We start from the raw sequence: 25,260 nt of genomic DNA, 5'->3' as shown, positions 1-25,260 counted from the left end.
CAACAAAGGTTTGAGGAGAGTCACCGGACGGTGTGCCATCCCTATTGCAGTGAAAAATTTTACACACTCACACACTACAGACAATTTGGAGATACCAATCAGCCTTCAACACATGTCTTTGGACTGAGGGAGGAAACTGGAGAAACTGGAGGAACTTGGCAGAAAATCTCTGAAGCAAGGGAGAGTATGCAACCTCTGCTCACTAAAATATTTATTTAATTTAATCATTTATTTTAATGAAATTATGTTGATTGACTGAATTGCATAGCTATATCAAATGAGATAACTTTAAATACTTAGACCTCTTGGTAATATATGATCGTTTTCTAGGTAGTTGAATAGATCTGTGTTGGTGCAGTCAAGTTATTATCACCAGAACCAGATGTAAAATATTATAAGCTGTGCCGAATGCAGCTTTACATTAAAACCATTACCAAGGAAAATTAGCAAACTTGGATTTCTCCATTCCCTCATTTTAATGGGTGAATTCCCACCCAGTGTTTCTGGGATAGGCTCTGGATCCACCATGACCTTGACTAAAGTGTATAGTGAAGATGAATGAATAAACAAATGGCCTTTCAGTTTTTTAAAATACTGTAGATACAAAATAAACAAAAACACAATTGTGAATTAAGAAAAAAATATTTAATATAATATGGATATTTACCCTTTTACTATACACTAAATGTGTTGCTGATACAACCCCCAGAAGAATGACTAATCATACTCAATGATATATTACTATCATTCTTCTGAATGCCAATTTAATGGCAACACACATCACTGAGGGGTTAATGAGCATGACTCTAACACTGCCAGGCCTCATTCTGAGGAAGTCAAGGGAGATTAACTCCCAATCGATACGCACCCGAGCACAACAATGTGGTGTGAGCCAAGCGTTCATTCTACTTCGCCTACCTGGAAGCTTGATTCCATACCCCATATATTCTGCACTGTTAGTTTTAATGCATTTCACACTCATATATACAGACCAACACACACAAGTAAATGCAGTTCTACAAGCTCTAAGCTCTCAGGTTTACCTACCACCATGCCTGTCTTGAGCAAAAAGTAGTGTACAGTCTGAGTAACATCTGCTGCATGGACAAGGTTATGGTAGGGGTTTTTGTGTTTAGTGTAGCCCACTTCCAGAGCCTCTACAAACGACACCAGTGCAGAGATGGGGATCTGAGGAATTTTAAAGCAGCACAGACACATGGAACAGACATATGTTTGTGAAAAAACAGAACAGTTATTGTCTCATTTTTACAGCAAATTTACAAACTGTGTTTACTTATACAGCACATCCAACTATATTTTGATTGGCCTAACATTCTGCAATGCACAGTTACAAAACAAAAAAAAGGAAAAGAACATTTTACTTTAAATAGCTTACCTTGAAGCGATTGATTAGATCATATCTGGTGAGGAGCTCGTAAAATATAAATTTTAGTGCATGATCTCCGCTTGCATCATTCAGCGCAAACACATCAAATGACCATGTATCCACATGCTAAAAGAAAAAGAACAATAAGACTCTTATTAGCATATAAAAATATCAGTCTATTCAGGGTGACATTGTGTTTGCCATGTCATCTGGGAAAAGTCAAATATAGAATTTCTTGTTGATTTGTTAGTGACCATGTACTTTTTTTGTTTATTCATATGGGTACATGCTGCTCAACAGTCCTAATATGATGAGATTTTCAGAACTGATTCATATACACAAGGTTCCAAAAACCTAATTTGTATGGGGTGATTAGCTAATCATCATTACAATAAAGATAAGGGGATGAGGCAGAGAGAGTGAACATTCTCAGTGAACCTGTGGACATTCTCTATAACATTCGAGTAGGAGTTGCTGGACTTATTAAATGAATTCCAATAATAACGCACAGCAACCGAACCGCACCACACAATGCCTGTGGCTAATTTACTGAACTAACTTGTTTCCTTTCCACTCTGTTTTTCCTTCAGTGTGAAATAAAGTTCCACATAGATTTGACAGTGCTGCACAGCTAACATCTGAAATATGGCACATTAAAAATTTACATTTCAAATTTGAAAGGTTTCTCCTGTGCTCAGTCTCTGTCAGAGGCGAGAGGCTTAGAGGACCCTGGGGTCCAGACCAATGGCAACACCATGCCTCTGTTGCTGAAGCCCAGAGAACAAAATCCATCAGTCAGACACCCTGGGCCAAGCAGAACATCAGCGGCTAAGACATCATATCAAATCCAAAGCCATATTTGTCAAATCCACTGGCATGTTTTTACTAGCAAAGACTGGGGAAGCTACACAAAGTAAATAACCCTGACAGATGCAGATAATGCTAATAGATAATGCTAATGCTAATAGATATTGATGCGAGATGCTAGACGATCCCACACTGCTTTCCCAGTGGTTATAGAGGACGTAGAAATGGATAATGAACACGGAGAATATGCTGTGAATGCTTATTATTTCTGTTATAGCTGTATATTATTTCTTCATCTATTTTTACAGGTGAACTCCTTCAGGCCTTTGGCTTGCCATATAACTCAGATCAATTTTGCACTTTGGTTGATTAAACAGTTGTGTTTGTATTGCTGAGATTCTGACATCTCCCAGTAGAGCAATTATTTTCCTCTGGTACTGAGCACAGTGTTCACTGCAAAGCAAGTATCCTTAACTATACTATAACATAAAATCATGGATTCGCAAACATAGACACTATGTGTATTACACATATGTTATACATTTTAACATATGCTTACTAATGTGAAGGGCTTGAGATTAGATAAGGTTGACTTTACTTAATCTTTGAGCCATAATGCTCGGTTCACACATACAGCAACTCACACTGACAAAGCGAATGGAGACCATTCATTCTGAGAGTTGAGAAACCTTTATCTCTATACAAATATGGAGAGACTTAGTGCAGCAACAATCAATAGGAGTAAAGAGAGTAGAATGCATGTGATCCATGGCCAAGAGCACACGCTCCTTCTCCTTCATCACCTATGATATGATGCAGATACAGTATATACTGATGATTTTAGTGGCAAGAATTGGAATGCTAGTTGCGCCACCTGCTGATAAACGTTATTACTATGGCAACCAATAGCAGAAACGCCTACTGATGACTTCACACAACAGCGACTGGTGACTGGCAATAAAATTGCTGTATGTCAGAATGCAGGGGTTGGCCTGCAGCTTGAGCTAAATATAACATTAAATGAAATAAAATATTATTTAAGTTTTATATATATATACATATATATACAGCACCTGCTCACAAACCTATATGACATAATACATATTGTTTATTATAGAAATGGCTTCAAGAAACAAGGCTTTGAGATAGTTTTGTCATATTGCCTGGCCCTAGCTTGAACTGCTAATACCTTTAGTACTGTGATCACGCTGGGCGGATAGCTTAATCCCACCATGTTGGACGTCCGCCGGTACATTCTGTCAGAGAGAGATAACATAAATTTACCAAATATTAGAGCAAGCATAAATTACCTACAAAATACTACACAAGGACGTCACGATTACTTTTTTCTGTACTATGCACCAGTGAAATTCTATGTAAATCATTCACTTCTGTTGCCTTTGTGATACTGATGGTGTACCAGTCTACTACATACCTCTCTACGAATATCCCAGCCTGCACAGCATGGACGATACTGCGGAAACGTGGTTTCTCCTCTGTCCGCCTAAGCATCAACCCCATTTGTCGCGTAAAGGTGGAGGCCAGCCAGTCCCGCACCTCTGAAGGCACCGAATCCGATTGTATGTCACTGAGCTCATCTTCTGTGTCCACCAGTCGTCTGGAGGAGACAATACACACAAAAAAAAAACACACATGTCACTCATCACAAAATCAGAAATCAAAATGTGGCAGTAAGGACAACAACTTGAGATCTATGGTCAGATTAGGACACTGAACACATTCAATCATTCACATGCCACTCCTCGAACCTTATAACATTGAAGCTTGAAGCATGTCTGTGCAATGAACCTGTTTACAGCACTTAATAACATATATCTTTGGCCTCAGACTTCTGGTACTCGGATAAATCTGACTACATTTTCACAAATAGCAAGCACAGTGCTACAAAGGGACTGAGTATAAAGAGTTTTCATTACAGATCTGGTTTATATTTGTAATATTATCAACAGAAAGACAAATGTGGAGTTGGTGTTCATATTACCGTGTCTCCTCGATGTACACTGACTCCAGTACAGAAGCTGCATACTCCAGGTTCTTCTTTAGGTCAACAACAGAGGCCTCACCCCGCTCCAGCTGTTTCACCAGACATCGTAATCTGCACGGAAACACAACAAACAAAACAACTTTAATAAAAAGAATAAATAAATAAATAAAGCTGTTTACTGAACCAGTAGGAGGCCTGCTTCATAAATGGCATTGTGTTTTCAAGCAAAAATTTAATAAGACAGTTAGAGAATTTTAATGTATTTTTCACACACAGAGCATTTTTTTTGGTCCCGTGGACTAATTCTGGCCCCGTGGGCTGGGTCCCCTCCTGTAAATGTCTGTACCACTTGAAATAATTTTATATTCAGCTCTACATGACAAATGAATACTACGACAGCCAACAAACAATTCATCTCCACTCTCACTGCCTACAATATGTTGATTGCCAGACAGCACTTACTCTCACACTGACGTAGTGGCTGAATGCCTAAATCATAGTGTGTCTTCTTCAGTGATGTCTGCACCACTTCATACTCGTTTCAGTCCCAGCAGATAAACAGAACACAGCTGCCACCGCTATGGCTGGACAAATGGCTTGTGTCTGGTGGCGGCTGAAATGCGTGTTATTCTTCTATCACCATGTTTGCGTTTGAGCTTTTGTTTATGAGGTGTATTCAGCCTCTCAGAGCTGACGTCTTTGCTGACGTGGAGACCGTTGTGATGAAAGGTGCCTGTATGTGGTACACATGGTTTGACCCAATTCCTGTCCATCAGCATTAAAGTGGGTGGACTGTAGAGGGATAGCACAAACGATGCACTTCAGATTAAAGTGTTTTAACCCATTCACAGCCAGCAGGAAACTGGTTGGTGAAAAGAGAGAAGATCATCTTGAATGCTCCAGATACAAACATGTTTTGGGACCTAGGCATGTAGTGGACAGATATACACTATATTGCCAAAAGTATTCGCTCACCTGCCTTGACTCGCATATGAACTTAAGTGACATCCCATTCCTAATCCATAGGGTTCAATATGACGTCGGTCCACCCTTTGCAGCTATAACAGCTTCAACTCTTCTGGGAAGGCTGTCCACAAGGTTTAGGAGTGTGTTTATGGGAATTTTTGACCATTCTTCCAGAAGCACATTTGTGAGGTCACACACTGATGTTGGATGAGAAGGCCTGGCTCTCAGTCTCCGCTCTAATTCATCCCAAAGGTGTTCTATCGGGTTGAGGTCAGGACTCTGTGCAGGCCAGTCAAGTTCATCCACACCAGACTCTGTCATCCATGTCTTTATGGACCTTGCTTTGTGCACTGGTGCACAGTCATGTTGGAAGAGGAAGGGGCCAGCTCCAAACTGTTCCCACAAAGTTGGGAGCATGGAATTGTCCAAAATGTCTTGGTATGCTGAAGCATTCAGAGTTCCTTTCACTGGAACTAAGGGGCCAAGCCCAGCTCCTGAAAAACAACCCCACACCATAATCCCCCCTCCACCAAACTTTACACTTGGCACAATGCAGTCAGACAAGTACCGTTCTCCTGGCAACCACCAAACCCAGACTCGTCCATCAGATTTCCAGATGGAGAAGCGCGATTCGTCACTCCAGAGAATGCGTCTCCACTGCTCTAGAGTCCAGTGGCGGCGTGCTTTACACCACTGCATCCGACGCTTTGCATTGGACTTGGTGATGTATGGCTTGGATGCAGCTGCTCGGCCATGGAAACCCATTCCATGAAGCTCTCTGCGCACTGTTCTTGAGCTAATCTGAAGGCCACATGAAGTTTGGAGGTCTGTAGCGATTGACTCTGCAGAAAGTTGGCGACCTCTTCGCACTATGTATCCGCAATATCAGCATCCGCTGACCCCGCTCCGTCAGTTTACGGGGCCTACCACTTCGTGGCTGAGTTGCTGTCGTTCCCAAACACTTCCACGTTCTTATAATACAGCTGACAGTTGACTGTGGAATATTTAGGAGCGAGGAAATTTCACGACTGGATTTGTTGCACAGGTGGCATCCTATCACAGTTCCACGCTGGAATTCACTGAGCTCCTGAGAGCGACCCATTCTTTCACAAATGTTTGTAAAAACAGTCTGCATGCCTAGGTGCTTGATTTTATACACCTGTGGCCATGGAAGTGATTGGAACACCTGATTCTGATTATTTGGCTGGGTGAGCGAATACTTTTGGCAATATAGTGTATTTTGTAGGGGCTTTCAGAATAAAAAATAGGTAAGCAAAATATTAACAACTAAGACCTGATTTTTATTATAATGAATGTACATCAGTTTCTTCCCACCTCCCAAAAATATGTCCAGGGGTGAACTGGCTACATTAAACTGGCCCTTGTTGGAAATGTGTGTGTGTGTGTGTGTGTGTATGTGTGTGTGTGTGTGTGTGAGAGAGAGAGAGAGAGAGAGAGTACTTCAATGGGCTGGTGTGGTGGCTCACGCACATTGTTATATCTGCCTTATCCCTAGCATTCCCAGGTTATACCTGCCTTATACCTAGCATTCCCAGGTTATACCTGCCTTATCCCTAGCATTCCCAGGTTATACCTGCCTTATACCTAGCATTCCCAGGTTATACCTGCCTTATCCCTAGCGTTCCCAGATTACAGAGCAATGTGGTTTCTGAATGCATGAATGAATGAATGATTGTCCAGTGGCATCAGTTTGTTTCTTTTACGCTACTCATTTGAGGGATGACTGGTAATGCATTTCCGAGTCATGCACATCTGTTCAGAGCTCCACCTGGCTCACTCAGCTGTTGTGTTGCAATGTATTGTGTGCTCATGCATGCCTGAACAGCAGGACGTCTGAAGCAGGGTTGAAGATGCAACATTTGGACAATGTTATCAAAATCAGTGAGGTGATGAGCGGGAGGTGGGTGGGTGGTCCCTTATGCAGATAAAGAGGCAATCAATACCGCACATCAATGTCATCCCATTAAAGGATTAATACTTCTCAGAACCTGGTGGAAGCAGGAATGATAAGGAAGAAAGCCTTTAGGAACGTGCAGGCTCCACCGTAACCACATAATATATGACCTTTCTTATGTAGCAAGAGCAAGAATATATAAGTCAAGAGAACTGCTATTGTTGAGTTGTTGTTTCTAGATATTTCTAAGAACAGTTTATTCAGAACACAGAAAACAAAAATCCTTGTATAAGTTTACACTTATAAGAAAAGAATTGTGGGTTTTAAAAACCTATAGGAATATTGTGATCATTGAGAATTGCATTATGAGCATTCAAATACATCATTGTTTCTCAGTACTGATCTAATAAACTTTTTACAGTAAAAATGTGAGGACTATTGTCTTTGACTATGCAATACTCAGCATGTGTAGTCTTAATGTTTGTGCTAAGCACAATGAAATGTACCAACAAAAATGCTTTTGTGGATGAATATTACACAAATCTAGAATACAAATGCAGAATACTACCAGCTATACTGGAGCAACTAGAAAATCCAGTCCCCTCTGAAAGTATTAGAACAGACATGAGACAATCTTCTGAGCCTTCAGTTACTCATATTTAGATCTGCATGTGTTAAAAATGGCCTCTTTTTTTGTTTTTTAAGTGATAGGAAATATTGGAACATGTGACTGACAGGTGTTTCATGTTGTCCAGATTTGTCCTATTGTGTTGTTTAAAATATGAATGTCTACTCTTGGTTTGAGCCCAGGGTTTCAACTGTGAAGACTGCATCTGTTATTAAAAAGGATAAACTGTCATGAAGACCAGAGAGCTGTCTATGGGGAAAAAAGCAAGCCTTTTTGAAGCTGAGAAAAGATGGAAACTTAATTAGAACCATGCACAAGGTCATAGCCAAATACAACAATGTGGTCTGTCCTTAAATTGGAAGAAACCACTGGTGTACTAAAAACAGACACCAAAAAGGTCATCCAAGGAAAATGACTAGATCAGATGATTAGATTGGATGACAAGGATTAGATTAGATGACTATATATATATCGACTAACATAGTCATCTAATCTAATCCTTGTATATATGTATATATATATATATATATATGGCATGTGGGTTTGCCAGCTACAGACACTGACTATGTCGCAAATGTTTCTTGGCAAAGATAAGCTGCTATGAAATAAAGGATAAATATTATAGATAAAGATCAAATTCTGGAAAGTCAGTTATCATCCTCAAAGACCTTTTTTTTAGCAGACAGTAGTCTATTTATAGGTATATAGGAAGGCCAAGAACTGACGTGCATGCTACGCACACAGCATCTCTGGGAGAGCACAGGATTCACCTCTCCCTCTCATCTCTATAATGCTGCAAGGTGACTTTTAATCCATCCTTTCATGTCTACTATACCAGCTTCTGCTTCCTCCCTATCTCCTATCACACTCTCCCACTGTTTAGCAATTTCATTTAAATCTTTCATTCCTGCCTACCTCATCTCTTCATTCGGCACGTGCAATCAGACATTCTCCATATTTATCGACTGCTATGCAAGGTCAGTCGGCATTGCTGTAGAGTGCCAGTGCTTTGTATCATTATAGGTCATAGTATAGAAGCAGAAGTGTACTGAGCACTAAGGAAGCTGTGTTCAAGTGAACAATACTTAGCCAGTGGTCTCACACTTTGTAAAACACTACACACTGCCTTTATGTTCCAGCACCATTGTAGTTGCCAAAGTGACATGTGAGGTAATCTACATAAGACTCCCGCATCCTAGGACATATGTGCAGACCATGGGAGAGGAGCAAAACACCTTCCTGCCTCACTGAAGGGGGTCAAGAACACAAGGGCATGCTGGGAGCCAGGGTCCAAACATATGGACTTAAATCTCTAGCCGGATGTTGCTGAACAAGAAAGAAGGACAAGAAGTGATTGCTAGTGCAGTCTTGAATTCAGCAACAGAGCAGAATGTAGCTTCATCAGATGGAAAAGGATGAATTAGTGGGGATCGCTTAAGCCATGTAAATCTTTTCTTCTTACTTCCAGTGCAATAGAGATGTAACAAAGAGCTCTAAAATAGTACAAGTGAATCCTGTAATTCTGTGTCTGGAAACATGTCAGCCACCAAACTCAAAAATTGGGAAGCATTTTTATTGACAATACAGGACATGGTTTCATACTAAAGGACATTTGATTTCAGACCGCCCACACTGATAGGATCATGAGCACTGGATTTGAACCAATATCCAGCAATATGGAGGAGGCATAGCACAAGATAAAGGAGACATTTTCTTCTTGGCAGCTTATGGACCATGGCTTCAAAGAACAGCCATTAATATAGTTTGGAAAATCCACATGTTAGATCTGCAATATAAACTCTTTGGGTCTAAACCTGTCCATGTAGCAGACGTGTTTTTACAGGTCTGCACGTAAAAGCTCTCTAAACCCTTTAATCAAGCTCCTGAGAGCTGGTCTAAGTGCTGCAATAATCCCCTTTAACCCCAGCCTGATTGGATTCTGCCACAAGTATTCATGTGCAAATAAAGACAGGAACAGACATCAATGACTTACAAAATCTTCTAATGCCACTATAACACAGGTCAGAGTGCAATAAAAATCTAACCTTTGATATATGTTATTCAAAAAGTTATAGGTTGTTCAACTAAATGCTCAGAGTATGCATACTGATAAGCGCTTACATGTTGGTAACTTATTAAGCACTATACAAAGTCACCGCCTTTTACTGTTTCTGTATAACTTGTTTAACTCTGTGTAAATAATATTCATCTAAAATAATCTAAAATTCTTGCCATTGATTTTTACTCTTGCAGCCTAATACTGCAAAATTAGCACGTAAAATCGGCAGCACATTAAGAAGACACATACTGAAAGGTATGAGGCATTGTTTTCTAATGAAACAATTTGGATCTTGATTTCAAGCAGAGACGTTAACCGTGTAGCTGCTGTTTAAACAACATTATTGTTGAGTGAACAGAGCAAGCAGAGAGCAGAGGAGGAACCTTCATCCTTCTTCATTCTCATCTATAGTCTATGCTGCCTGATTCATTTAAGCACTCAATTAGTGAGATAACAAGCTGATGGATGGATCATTTGGAGAGCAGAGGAAAGGAAAGGCTTGATGAAAGCCAGAGTAAGATTGAGAGAAGAAAAGCACAGAGAGAGGGAGATGAGGAGGAGCTGCTGGAGGAAGAGGAGATGTGCAACATCTCATCTCCTAGCGCTTCTGTGTATTTGGCTGAGTTAATCAACTTTTTTAATCTAATCAAGCAAAACCCTGTTCACTTGTTTTTAAAAAAAAATATATATATATGGAGATTTCACTCAGACCTATAATCACAGATAAATCGAAACATGCAGATGTACAGTATATTCTAGGAAGTTTTTAATTGTTGATTGGTTAATGGTGATTTCCATTCTCTACATCCATTCCCAGTGATAAATTCCCTTATCACATAAAACCTACACCTTTCTAAGTGTCCAGCAACCAGAAGCTCTTAATTCATGCCAGGACATAATAATGGAAGTGATTCCTAAACTGACACCAAGTCCTAACCATTATGCTGTATGACAACCTATTAATGCCTAGGCTTAACTACAGCCTTTTGCCAGAATCCCATAGTAGAGTCTATTAATCCACTTAAATCAGGAATCACAACACACACACACAAATATTAATAAAGCATTCATTTGTTCTGGCCACATTAATTAAATCACTGTGACTTTCAAATGTGATATTCTACCATCTGTATTGTGTTATAGAAAAGCAAATATATGGGATATGAATTATTACACAATGTCAGCGTATGTTAATCTCAAAGCCGAATATGTCAGAGCATGCAATAAAGCCTGGGTTCATCAATGTCAGAACTGCGCTTGTCATTGTGTAAATGCCAGGGCTGAATGTCAGTTATTGCTGAGAATATGAGTGAATTGTCTGTTTTTGGAGAGTTGGATGAACTGAACAGTAAAATGAGTGTTTGTGCAAGGTAAGGGAAAGGTTGGTAAAGGAGGATATTGTTGTTTAATTTATTTTTTCTATTTCTTTTCAAAAAATATTTAGATGATTATAATCTATGGTTTTGAGCAAATGAAAAAAACGACAGTACGCAAAACTAAGGATTATGAACGTAACTTACAGCATGTCATAGGAAATGGTTACTAATTTGGTGGGAGCAGGGTCCCAGTTTGATTCTGACTTTGGGTTACTCTCTGTGTGAAGTTTCTGTGCATATTCTCCCCTAGCCTGTATGGATTTCCCTTGGGTGCTCTGGTTTGCTCCCAAAAAAAATATTGGCGTGTGTATGCATGGTGCCTTGTAATGGATTGGTATCCCATTCAGTGTATAGTCCTATTAATATTGTCCTATAGTATATATATAGTATATAGTATATATATAGTATATATATAGTCCTATAGTAATATTGTTCCAGTATTACTGTACATGTCACACAGTGATTTTTAGTAGATTTTCTCATCTCTCCAGAAATGAATTATTGGCTACAACACCACATGGAGCTACAAGTTAGTGTTCAAGATTGCAGACACTTGTCATGAGATGGAGATGCAATTGCAGGTAGGGCATTCTATTAACATGACAGAAAACAGTACACAACAGTAGAGCTTAGAATCTAAGGGACAGGCAATTGGCAAAAGGGCAATGAAGGGAAGGCAAAATCACAGGAATGATAGGCAAACTGGATCAAAAATCATGCTTGGCATAATCAAAACACAAAGTGTATACTTTAAGACATATCGGTGAATGAAAGAAGATTGTGTGTATGTGTGTGTGTGAATGGAAACAGGTGACTCTAATTCAAAGTCCGGTGACAGTGAAGGAGGCAGTGTGTGTGTTTATTGGCTAGAGTGCATGATGGGAGTTAGGGGTTCAGGGTTTAGTAGCCCTTTATATATGACCAATCCTGTGGGATTCCACTCCAGATACAGATTATGTTTACTCTCAGGATGAAAATGGACCAGGTGCTAAGGTGATTTTTTTTTTAAAAAAGGTCCCAGGACTATATCATTTTAAACCAGAAAACACAGATATAAAGAATTTTGAGTATAGGAGTAAAGCCAGAAGGGAACAGGAGACTTATACAGCCAGTGCAGAAGCAGAGGCAGAATAGCCCAGGGCAGAGAAATTGGATTGTCAATGCACAACATGTTGTCACATGCCGTCTGAAATACTACTTATCAAAGGATTTTATTTATCTGTAAATAAAACCTTGACTACAACATGCATCACTAGTAATTAAGATTTTGCACGCCACAGCAAACCTGACTAACTTGATTAACAGCAGATACATTTTGTTTCCTGTGATCAATGTTACGTTTTCTTCATTCCGTCCATTCAGAAAACTATTCTCCTTTTACATTTTCAGTACAGTACTGTACAATTCACCAGCATTTTCAATAGTTAACTGATTTCCTGCAGCTACATTGTAAACACTAGTAGTCTCAACATTTACTCAATAGTGAAATTCTGCCTATCCTTGCTGGAAAACTATTACTCAAGGAGTCTTTTTACAAATGTCTAAAATGAAGAGGTCAAGTGTTAATTTGTTGGCAGTTTGTATAGTAAGAGAGTAGACTCAAGCATTATTCATTAACACACTGACATTGTGTGCCTGATATGAACAGCACACATGGTATGAAAAACTTCAGCCTTACATAGTGGGGAAAAATGCATACATGCTGTGTATTATTGTGATTTATTTCTAAACCAAAAACGTATTTCTCAAGAATATTCTAAACTTCTATAAATTCTTTGACATAATATAAGTAACCTGCCTACTTTAAATATAATTTTTATTGGACATACACTATATTGCCAAAAGTATTCGCTCACCTGCCTTGACTCGCATATGAACTTAAGTGACATCCCATTCCTAATCCATAGGGTTCAATATGACGTCGGTCCACCCTTTGCAGCTATAACAGCTTCAACTCTTCTGGGAAGGCTGTCCACAAGGTTTAGGAGTGTGTTTATGGGAATTTTTGACCATTCTTCCAGAAGTGCATTTGTGAGGTCACACACTGATGTTGGACGAGAAGGCCTGGCTCTCAGTCTCCGCTCTAATTCATCCCAAAGGTGTTCTATCGGGTTGAGGTCAGGACTCTGTGCAGGCCAGTCAAGTTCATCCACACCAGACTCTGTCATCCATGTCTTTATGGACCTTGCTTTGTGCACTGGTGCACAGTCATGTTGGAAGAGGAAGGGGCCAGCTCCAAACTGTTCCCACAAAGTTGGGAGCATGGAATTGTCCAAAATGTCTTGGTATGCTGAAGCATTCAGAGTTCCTTTCACTGGGACTAAGGGGCCAAGCCCAGCTCCTGAAAAACAACCCCACACCATAATCCCCCCTCCACCAAACTTTACACTTGGCACAATGCAGTCAGACAAGTACCGTTCTCCTGGCAACCGCCAAACCCAGACTCGTCCATCAGATTGCCAGATGGAGAAGTGTGATTCGTCACTCCAGAGAACGCGTCTCCACTGCTCTAGAGTCCAGTGGCGGCGTGCTTTACACCACTGCATCCGACGCTTTGCATTGCCCTTGGTGATGTATGGCTTGGATGCAGCTGCTTGGCCATGGAAACCCATTCCATGAAGCTCTCTGCGCACTGTTCTTGAGCTAATCTGAAGGCCACATGAAGTTTGGAGGTCTGTAGTGATTGACTCTGCAGAAAGTTGGCGACCTCTTCGCACTATGCGCCTCAGCATCCGCTGACCCCGCTCCGTCAGTTTACGTGGCCTACCACTTCGTGGCTGAGTTGCTGTCATTCCCAAACACTTCCACGTTCTTATAATACAGCTGACAGTTGACTGTGGAATATTTAGGAGCGAGGAAATTTCACGACTGGATTTGTTGCACAGGTGGCATCCTATCACAGTTCCACGCTGGAATTCACTGAGCTCCTGAGAGCGACCCATTCTTTCACAAATGTTTGTAAAAACAGTCTGCATGCCTAGGTGCTTGATTTTATACACCTGTGGCCATGGAAGTGATTGGAACACCTGATTCTGATTATTTGGATGGGTGAGCGAATACTTTTGGCAATATAGTGTATGTTAATGTGACATTTCAGTTGTTTCTTTTTAACTCGTGTGAGTTATCACAAATCTGGGTGTTACTCTGTCATTATGGGGTATAGAGTGTAGACTGATGTAAGTAAAAACATTTTAGCTTAAGGCAGCAAAAATGTATTTACCTTCACTTGTGAAAACTAAAATCATTAAACATTTATCATACAATTTATTTCCAGCTGTGCATTACCATTACTTCATAGACTGGAGAGATTTTCCTACAAAATGTTGCATTTGGAGTTTGTTGGTTTTGTATCTCCATGTCAAGATCAAAGACATATCCCAATGTCTATATCAAGCAAGGTCCTAGGCAAGTGCTTTGGAATAACAAATGCCCAGATCAGAAAAAAATTAAAAGTAGATAAAGAATATATTCAATCTTGACAACAAAATTGTTCAGGATATGCCTTACATGCTACCATCAAGAAAAGGATGCACCAACCTATCTTTAGGTTTTACACAATTCTTAAATTACTGGTAAGACAACATAAACATCTGTTGAGTTCTGAGAAAGAAATGTATGGTCCTATGGATAGATTTTGAGACATACTAAACAAGCATGGCATATCATTTGTGGAATAATGGTCACATGGGTATGTATAGCAAATTGGTCGTGGTTCAGTTTTTCTTTGTTAATGTGATTTCCTGAAAGGTATAGATATACCTAAACTGCTCAGCTCCAACTGTGTGGCTGTGGGTTATCATGCTGTGGGTGACAAGACATATAGATAAATATGCTTGTTTTTAGGCCCAGAACATGGAAAGTTTTGACCTGAATCCCAGTGACCTTGCATTTCATGTACAAAATAACAGAGCAGGCAAAAATCCCCAAAGCAGTAATTGAAAATTACTTTATCACAAACTTGGCATAGAATCACAATAGAGTATTCCCAGCACCCAGAAATGTGTACAGAGTAGAAAATGGTCAGTGTACCTGAACTAAATCATTATTATGGGATAAATGTTAGGGGTAAATATTAGGGATAAACAGTAACTTAACTTTAAACTTCATCATTTTTATTATGTTTCTATATTTCTATAAAGCTGCTTTGAGACAGTGTCCATTGTTAAAAATGCTATACAAATAAATTGAACTGAATTGAATTATGAGAGCTGAAAACATCAGTGCCACAACAAATGGAGTATGGAACATCAATTCTATGAGCTTACATTAGTCCCATCAGATAAACCCATAAGTCATTCAAAACAAATTAACTCTCATTACAACTGATCAATGTTTTTATTCTTTTACAATGGTATAACTACACTTGCAGAGTTTGCTGGTAGTCAAATTATGGCTTTTAAACTCTGGACAAAAAACCCCCCACACATTTAATGCTAATATACTGTCTCCATGTTATTTTTCATTCTACTTATACAGTGAGCAGTTTAAGGCTAAAGGGTGGAACTGAGGCTTAACAAATGGCAATTTGGATACAATCCTATTTCTAAAAGGAGTTTTCAAATCATTATTTAACCCACAAAAAAGATCTACTGAAATGAAATAATTTTATTAACAAAAAACACTTGCTGCTATGGAATAATTGCTCCATTGTTGAACGGTGTAGATGTATTAGGAAGCTTTTCAGTAAGCCTTTGTGAATTCAGGTAGACAGAGGCTACTTTCATCACTAGAGGATTGAAGTGCAGGCTACACTTTGATGGACTTTTTCAGCAGCAGCTGCTATCTGAGGAAAAAAAAAAGAAAAAAGATGAGCAAGACGCTAAAGATCAGGCTGCTGGCCAGACAGATTGTTTCTCTGCGTCTCTGTCCCCCGTTCCTGTCATATCCTGAATTCCCTCAGCACTTCAGCCCAGTACTGGATGTTGCAAAGGGACCAAAACTGTGTATCTATCCCCCGGCATCCCTAACATCATCCTCACTGCACCATCATATGCAACAAAGTCATCCCCATGCACACCATATCTAACAACACCATGACATATTACCTTTTTCCTTATCACCCCCACCTCCTTCTCTAGTGATTACCTCGTGCTAGAGGTTAACTAAACCTCCAAGGCATAATCAGACATGATTTATTGAGAACTACAGCCAGGTGATTGAGGTTGGAATGGATAAATGTTAGTGATGAATGTTAAATGCTAAGGATGAATGTTGCATGAGGTTGGCTCAGAGTAGGGCCTATACACCTCAATGACATCAACTTTTACTGAGCTTGTGTGTTAAATGCCTTTATACCCTAATGTCAGACATGAAAGAAGCCTGACTTCACAATCATTTGCTGGATCCACAGCCAATCAGGAGAAGGACAGTAAGCAAATGTGAGAGAGTGAAATAGTTAGATGTAAAAGAAAAAAATGGATTCATACATGTTTACAATTTTTCTTGCTTAACAAGTAAGCCATTTATTTCTTCCCTAATTTAGTGGGTAGATAGTGAATAATAGTCAGCTTGTTTTAGATGAAGACCTCATGATAAGCAGCTAGTCACTAATGGATTTGTTTTGTTCATATTTTTCCATTTCAAACTTGGAAAAATGGGCAAAGGAAGCTGATCAATACTCCTGCTCACTCTTAGTATGTGTAATAATGTGTGTTTATCCTCTTTTTTCCTTCGTTCATCCTCATTTTTTACCTAGCATGCTAACTTAGGTAAGCTTTTTCTGTGCTTTATCTAACTTTATGTAAAAGTCAACAGTAAGACATTTGAAGCGTTTGATTACATTTAGTGCATGTATTTTATCTATGGATCTGAATATCTTTTCTACATAATGTAAATCAATAAAAAGTATGAAGATTTTATTTTCATAACACTTCTGTTCACAATGATAACAGCAGATCATTTTCATCTTCACATTCATGATTATGCAAGCACAACAATGGTGCATTTGGGTAAAACTGAATACTCTCAATTTCACACAAATCTCACTTCGACAGCTCTAATAATATAACATAGTATTTTGCAATATACCACAATATATTTTTATTCTATTAAAGCAGTCACTGAAGGAAAGGAAGAAGCACCATTATGGTTGTTAGTGGTACTAACTGCTTAGGATTACTAGTGCGATACTTTTGAATAAAGTGTTAATTAGATTGTTAGACAAATAGAGAATCTGCATCCATATTGTATCAGTGTTCTCTTCCTCCAAGATATTTTGAGAAACAGTTCTTGGTGGTGGACTGTTTGATATCTCTTTAGGTCACTTTTTAAGCAGCTCTCATTATTCTCATTATTTGATGATATTAAGTAAATTACAACAAACATTTTCCCTTTTGAAAACAAGCTTTGGCTTTTTCTAACAACTGCTGACATTTGGAATAAGCTCTATGTTGAGTCAAGTGATGGTCATCAGATTTCAGAGCTCTGATGTTGACTTTGACTGTCCTTATTTGTACCTATTTATGAACAAGTCCCTCCTAGGAAAGAAAAACAAACAGAGAGAGAGAGAGAGAGAGAGAGAGAGAGAGAATAGGAAGAGAGAAGGATGCATTAAATATTCACCTCTCTATTTGGAGTTGTAACACCTGACTGGTGCTTCGTGAATTTAGATTTAACGTCCTTAATTGATTCAGGTTCAATAGACGCTGCACATATAGTCAATCTTCCTATCATGTAATTTATGCAAATGGATGTTATTCCTCTCCTTTAGTTTTCTTTCTCTCTTTCTCTCCTGTAAAGGTCAGATGATAGAGGTCGTACTAGCCTAGAGGTTTTTCTTCCAGTGAAAAAATAATGATAAAAACAAACTGTGACCTGAGCAATACAGTGAGCTGTCTAAAGATAGCCTGAGAGACAGTAGCATATCTCTGAAGCATGAAGCATGACCCAGGCTATTCTATGACCTCTGTGTCCTGTGCATTAAATTTAGCCATATTCAAAGTGAGTCTGCATAAACAAGATTCCATACCGGCATGCCAGCCTCTTCTCACCACAGCACAAGCATAACCCCTGAGCCACCCTACTCTGCATTTCTAAATGTTATCATAGCAAATACACTCACAGAGGAAAACAGATACAATATTATTTTCATTTCCTGTATGACTGGGATTTAAAGAGAATTTATTTTTGTGATCACATAGATCTCACTGGCTGCTACTGTAGTGTTGGTCATTTCATCAGATGGCTTTTGTGTGTAAACATGACCATCCAGTTCAGTGGTAGAGCTCAGCTTTAGCCAGCAACCAGAGGCAAACCATTATCTCTCTCTCTTTTTTTATCTCGCACTCACTCACTCACTCACTCACTGTTTTGTTGTCACACCCAATCATCACTAACCTGTGAAGCATGCTCATAGACATACATGCAGGCTCATATATGCATGCATAGGCATACACCAACATGCACACACACACACACACACACACACACACACATACACACACACACACACACAGTGCTACATGATAAATGGTGTCTGATTGTATGAGGAGGAGAGACATCATGAGGTGGAGTTTGAGTTTCAGAATGTGTGTGATATGTCCAGGGACTCCATTCTACCTGACAGATCAGATGACATACGCACTCTGATTATGTGAAAGATATGAGCTTTGGTAAAAGTGTTCAGACAGTCATCAAATAAATTTACAACAGAGAAATTGGCCGATCAATCAACATGCAAAACTGTAATAAATGCAAGAAATAAGAAATGTCTTTGTTGAAACAGGGATAAGCAATGAAGACACCCCTGAGGTCACTGTGGAAGGGGGGGATCGGGGGAGTCCTCCGTAACCACAGCCACAGGAACAGCTGCAGTGCGTGGGAGCACAGCTAGTAATCATAACTGTGCTTGAAGAGTTTAATGAGTGTAACGGCACACCAATTATAGCCACACATCAGCTAATGAATGCTAAAAAGGATGGCGAGGGAATGGCAATGGTGAGAAACATGTAAATATGAGCATTGTTCCCTTTTGTGTTTGCTGTGTTCTCTGTATGAGGTGATTTAGTGGAATAGGTTAATAGGTGTCTAGGGTTGAAACTTGTAGAGCCACCCATTACTCAACTCCTCACTCAATCCCATAACACTGCGAGCAACAACAGCAGTTCATGATTCCCATCATATAATTCAATTTCAGATCTGAATTGCCATGTCTGAATATATTTTTCTAAATCGAATTCAGGCATTAATTGATATCATTAAATCTGCTACTTTTCTACTGCATCAGTTGGCTTTTCTATAACAACTCAGAATACAAAATATGAAATACAGAATATTTAATGCTTAATTCCTTTAAATGATGGATATCATTACAGCCTAAAAACAGAATCAATGGCTGTACACGAGCTCTGTTTTCCACTCCTTAATCATGACTTTGCTCTCTGCCTGAAGGCTGTTTGTATGTATTATTCAAAGCAATCTGTTTTGCTCTGATTTTTATAACAGCAAAGCATAAGCAGAACAAAACTTTCAAAGCATTCACAGTTCTGATGTTCGCTGAGTATTTAGAATACACACCTATTCAAAGTGCATGACCATATACTCTAAACTAAAAGGTAAAGTCTGTGTCATTTAATGGCACCCAGGGCAATGAGGAAGGTTACAGATCAAGCGAGCTCCCCAGTGCACTCCATCATGAAGCAAAGACTAGTCAGTAAGCTAATGACTTTTCAGTGAGTGTGTGTGTGTCTCTGTGTGTGTGCATTACACACACAGATGGTAAACAAAACTCTTGGAAGCTGAATGTGTTTAGACTGTGTGCTGCAGGAAGTATTTATTCACTAATGCTTCACAACATGACATTTTGCGAGCACAGCGGCAGTTTCAAAGGGTCCTTCATCAAGAAAAACATCCTTTTGTATTGCTCGAGTATTGACATCATTTCCCCAGGGACCAGCACATGATAGAATGGGAGTGGCTCCAATACTGGCATCAGCTGGATTCAACTGAGAAACAAAATGAATTCATCACAAGTAACAGGTTAAGTGGTCTACTCGAATTATAGTAATAAGATTACAGCATGTTTGCTTCATCATTTGTAAACAGTACAGATCACAGTTTGAACCAAACATCACAACCATACTAAAATTACTGGTGTGTAATAAAGGGGTAGAAATTATGTTTTCTGTAGCATCTCCATACAGTTCCAGTCTGTAAAATCAACAAATTAGAGAAAACAGTAAAGTAAACTACAGTCTATACTTTGTAGGGTCAAAACGTGACATTCCTGTGTTCTGGAAGAATGATTAATAGAGCTGATGAAATTTTGTCTTTCAGTCTCTCACTGTTTCTGAAAAACTGCTAAACAGGAGAACCCCGTGAAAAACAGTCAGAAACTTTTTAGGAAAAATAGGAGAAAAAATTACAATAACATAATTGAAAAAGTGTGTAGACCCCTAAACGAATAATTATTTGAAGCAACCTTTTGTGACCATAGAGCCAGCAAATTGTATCACAGCCTGCTTCAGGTCACCCCACAGATTTTTAGTTGGATACAGGTCTGGGCTCCATCATTCATCTTTGATCTGTTTTAGGTTAAGCCTTTCTGGGTGTACGCTTTGGGTCATTGTTGTACTAAAAAGAGAAATTCGTTTTCATCTTCAGCTTACTAGCAGACACCTGAAGGTTTTGCACTAAAATCAACTGGTATTTGTAGCTATTCATGATTCCCTCCACCTTGACAAAAGCCCATGTTCTGGCTGAAGAAAAGCAGCTCTAAAGTATGCTGCCACTACCACTATGCTGCACTGTGGGTATGGTGTTCTTTTGGTAATGTACCATTTTGCACCAAATATTACCTTCTGGAATTATTATACCTTTCGGAATTTGTTTTTTATCAGTCTGCAACACATTTTACCACATGGTTTAGGATGACTTTTAGTTTAATGTTTTTTTTTGTGATAAAGTGCTTCTATCTAGCCACTCTACCCCATAGCCCCATAGACATGTGAAGAATATGAGAGATTGTTGTCACATGCAGAGAGTAATCAGTACTTCTCAGATATTCCTGCAGTTCTTTTTGTGGTTAATCAGAATAATTTCATTGATGACAGCTAATTACTTTTGAACATGAGATTGAGATTGATTGGTTCATACTGAACACATCCACATCCAAAATTAGAAAAGGGTGTGAACACTTATGCAACCAGGTTATTGTTCCAAACGTTTTTTCGTCCTATTTTCCCATAAAGTGTTTCTGATTGTTTTTCAAATTGAGGGAGGACATGACTCATCTTGATTCCATTCTAACCCTAAACAGTGGTGTGTTTTACATCCAGTGTACATTTTGGAGCTTATCTTTAGCTTATTTGTCCTGCCTACCTGTGTACCTTTAACTCTGTGAAAATTTAGGATCTCTAGGAATAATATTCTACCACCCCTGCTGTACATCTTAGTTGCTGATAGGTTTATAGATTATAATGGTGACCAAATTAACCTCCTAAATACATAACTTAGCAAAGGCATGCAATTTTGGAAGTAATACATCAGCATTAAAGCGGGCAAGCGGACTATCAGCTACATCTAAAGACTGCAATGGACTGAAGTCAAGTACACAGCAACTTTAGTCTGTCACAGAATATAAAAGCACACTCACACACACACACACACAAAAAAACAAAAAACACACACTGTTTCATTCAATGAATCTTTTCCAAAATCAGCTGTTAGTAGTGCTCTCACTAATTTACTGGGTTATATAGCACTACTGTCATTTTGACCACCTCTAGCTTAAGTGATGCTATGAATACAACCAAAGCATTTCAGTCTAAGCAGGAGAGTATCAGTTAGCTATACTCAAGCTTCAGTGGCCATATAGTCTCAATAATACGAACAAAATCAACCACCAGTGAAAAGCAAAGGATCTTAAAAATAGGCTTAGAAAACCCTTAGTGGTATTGGCAATACTTTTAATATGACAACAACACATTATAACACAAAGAAGATGGCTGACTGATATGTTTGATATTTAGGTTTTTTCATTACTGAAGTGCATATAATATCAGGTTACTTTTAGCTTTCACTTATTGTACATTTCCCAATATAGTGTCTTTACTTTACTGAAGTATAACTATTGGATCACACTACAATGCATGTAGACAGAGCTGTGTACACTTATCCACAACTGAATACAATTCTCCACAATATTCCACTGAACAAAGGCTAAACACTAAAATACACTAGGTTTATACAGTAATATCCAACAAACAAAGAAACCATATATATTGCCTAACAAGCTTAAGAATCCAATTCTCAGTGGAGAACAAGGACCAAAAGTTGACATAGCTTCCTGTGACCAAAGTTCTAGTTTCTGGCTTTGGGGTCTGAGTGCTGTCACAAATAAAATATTTTCACATTACCCCTGCTGCGCTCCCACGACCTGGACCCTTGATGTGCAGTATTGTGTATGATCAGTCAGCTGTGGCCATATCCAGTCCAGCTGGGTTAGTTCTGCCAAGCTGCAGCTTCTTTCACTGCCAAAAGCTCTTTCCTCCCCCAGAAAGCATGCTGCTGTTTCCCCCCGCAATATTTGGAACTGAGAGAAGGTTAGGTTAAGTTTGTATTTCCTCCAGATATGTACATTGTTGACCAGGGTCATGGACAGTACTACATTCAAGTAATGACCAGAAGCAATACAGTTTGGCAAGACAGAGAGGGAGAGAGAGCCAAGAAATGGGCTATAAATTTAGATATATGTTTAGAGATACAACAGCCTAAAAGGTTTTAAATGTCTTGCACAAAACATTAGCAGCACATAAACAACTTCAATCTTTGAATAAATTAGAGGATTACTGGAATATGCAAGCCATATTTTTCCATGAAAGTGAGTTCTAAACTTCCAAATACCTCACAGGAGCCACGGTGGCTTAGTGGTTAGCATATTTGCTTCCTCACACCAGTTCGAGTTTGAATGTTCTCCCTGTGTGTCGAGGATTTCCTTTAGGTGCTCTGGTTTCCTCCCCAGTTCTAAAACATGCGTTATAGGCTAATTGCCGTCTCTAAATTGTATGTAGTGTGTGAGTGTGTGTGATTGTGCCCTGCGATGAGTTTGCACCCCATCCAGGGCCTTGTGCCCCAAGTTCCCTGGGACAGTAACCAGGTTTACCTGTGTAGATGGATGGATGGATGGATGGAAAATAAACCAGTACTGTATTGGCCAAAAATGAGTTTTTGATCAATATAGTACTGGTTTATCTATTACTGGCTCCACATTATTATAGATTAGAACACAAATTTTCTGATCTTCAATAATAAGATGTGGAGCCTTGACTGATAGACCAAGTGATAATCTGCTCTGCTCTTCATTGATGTCACATGTTGATATTTCAAGGTCTAAACACCTGGCCATGCAAACAGAAATAACGAACAGAAAGCTTAGTATTGTTGTACTCAAAGCACCTAGGGAGGGTGAGGAGGTCTAGGCCAATCTGACAGTGCTCCTTGCACTATAAGATAAACTTAAAAGTCATTTATGCTCTGCCTGTAAATGCAGGCATAGTAGGAGAGAAGAGGAAGAGATGGATTGTCTTGACAAACACCACAATTTTTAATTCCCACTAGCCCCTGGCAATTATGGGATGCATGCAGAGTTTGTGATCCATTTACGGTGTATGAGGAAGTGGAAGAAACAATGCATGAATGACAATGTCAGTGAGAGGAAACTCTACTTTGCTGTCTGAAGTGTCCTTCTTTACATTCATCTCACACAGAACAACAGAACCATGGGTGTACTGGGGAGAAAAAGTCAAGTTGTGAGGTGCAATCACTGGGTAAATACATCAGGTTTGCCTCAGTAATTATCTCATTTAATTATCAGATGTGTAGACTGTGATTCACTGGGTGTGAAGTAATCAATTAAGAAGCGAAAATCAGTCAGTGGAGAGGCAAGACAAGGCAAGATGTCTCAACTCTAGGCATTCTGAAAGTGCAGAAAATAGCACTCATAAAAACACCATACAAGGTGTTAGGTCATTGACTAACTCATGTTTGTAATATTATGGTCTAAAGATAAGACACTGCAATCCATTCAGATGTGTAAAAGGAATTTGCTCTTTGAGAGCAGTCACTAAATATTTAACTGCTTTGCACTGAGAACCGCCATAGCAAATCGGTGGAATACATATTCACCATTCAGTTAGTTCTGGATTAGGATACCCAGAAATGCAGAGCCAAAAGGTTAAAAAGAAAGGCGGGAGAAATATAATTAATAGCCGACAAGGGCATGTAAACAAAACCCATCTGGAGGGCATTCTGTTTGAGCGTCACATTTATTACACCATGTGTGAAAAACAGATTGAGCCAACGACAGGGTTCGGGGGGTCTGCTATGGCTGTGTGAATATGAGCTGCCTCCAACTGGGCAGCCAGCCCTAATTAGATTATCAGAAAAGGCCACACTGATGGCCATTAAATCCACCATGCACTCTGTGAGCCGTTTCTCAATAGCTTGAAAATGAGTTTGGGTCAAGAGACAAGTAGTGAAAAACATCGGTGCTAGAGAGCTGAGAGCTGAAACCCCCATGACGGCTAGTTCAATTAAAAACTGTATGACACCAATTCAAATATTTCATCTCTGGTAGCCAAAAATTGTTTTGATAAAATGTCGATAAATTCTTGGATGTGAATTGACAAAGAATTGTGACAGTGTGAGACAACAGTTTAAGATAGGGGTTGAGATCTAATATATTACTTATGCAGGAGGGATCAAAGGTGCTTTGTCAAAGACTTCAACAAGGATTAGAATGAAGAACTACTTGTTAGATAAATCAGGAAGTCTGAGATCCTTGACACAGTGGAATAAGTCAAAAATATCTTGAGAGACTCCAACTTGAAATACTACAGAAGATGTGATGTTAAATAGGATATAATAAATGAGTTCGGGTAATATTCAGTTAGTAGACAATAGATTCAAAGGCAGCTAAATGCAAGTGTAGTCACTGTTCATGGTATAAAGCTTTCAGATTTTCTTAAGAAAGCTCAACAGCATGAGTCGAGAGCCAGACAGCAATGTGACTAGAACACGAAAACAGAGACCCATAAGATCATATTAGCAGGGTGGATATGAGAAGGTCCTGGCTTTGAGGACTTCAGCTAAGTCCTCAAGGGAATGAATGCATGCAGTCA

At 39.2% G+C, this 25,260-nt stretch overlaps 1 protein-coding gene across 5 annotated transcripts in view; it reads right to left on the bottom strand.

Annotated features, from left to right (window-relative positions):
* pde1ca (phosphodiesterase 1C, calmodulin-dependent a) overlaps positions 1-25,260 on the bottom strand; it is a 73,489-nt gene that overhangs the window by 14,978 nt on the left and 33,251 nt on the right. For all 5 annotated transcript variants that reach the window (XM_058393173.1, XM_058393180.1, XM_058393186.1 and 2 more), the window contains 5 exons: positions 4,197-4,310; positions 3,630-3,812; positions 3,384-3,450; positions 1,397-1,513; positions 1,048-1,188 (listed from right to left, as the gene is read on the bottom strand). In XM_058393173.1, coding sequence (XP_058249156.1) covers positions 1,048-1,188; positions 1,397-1,513; positions 3,384-3,450; positions 3,630-3,812; positions 4,197-4,310 — 622 coding nt within the window. The remainder of the gene's footprint in view (positions 1-1,047; positions 1,189-1,396; positions 1,514-3,383; positions 3,451-3,629; positions 3,813-4,196; positions 4,311-25,260) is intronic.

Source organism: Hemibagrus wyckioides, linkage group LG01, assembly GCF_019097595.1.
Source record: "Hemibagrus wyckioides isolate EC202008001 linkage group LG01, SWU_Hwy_1.0, whole genome shotgun sequence".
Taxonomy (NCBI): Eukaryota; Metazoa; Chordata; class Actinopteri; order Siluriformes; family Bagridae; genus Hemibagrus; species Hemibagrus wyckioides.
This window is presented reverse-complemented; position numbering and strand designations above follow the sequence as displayed.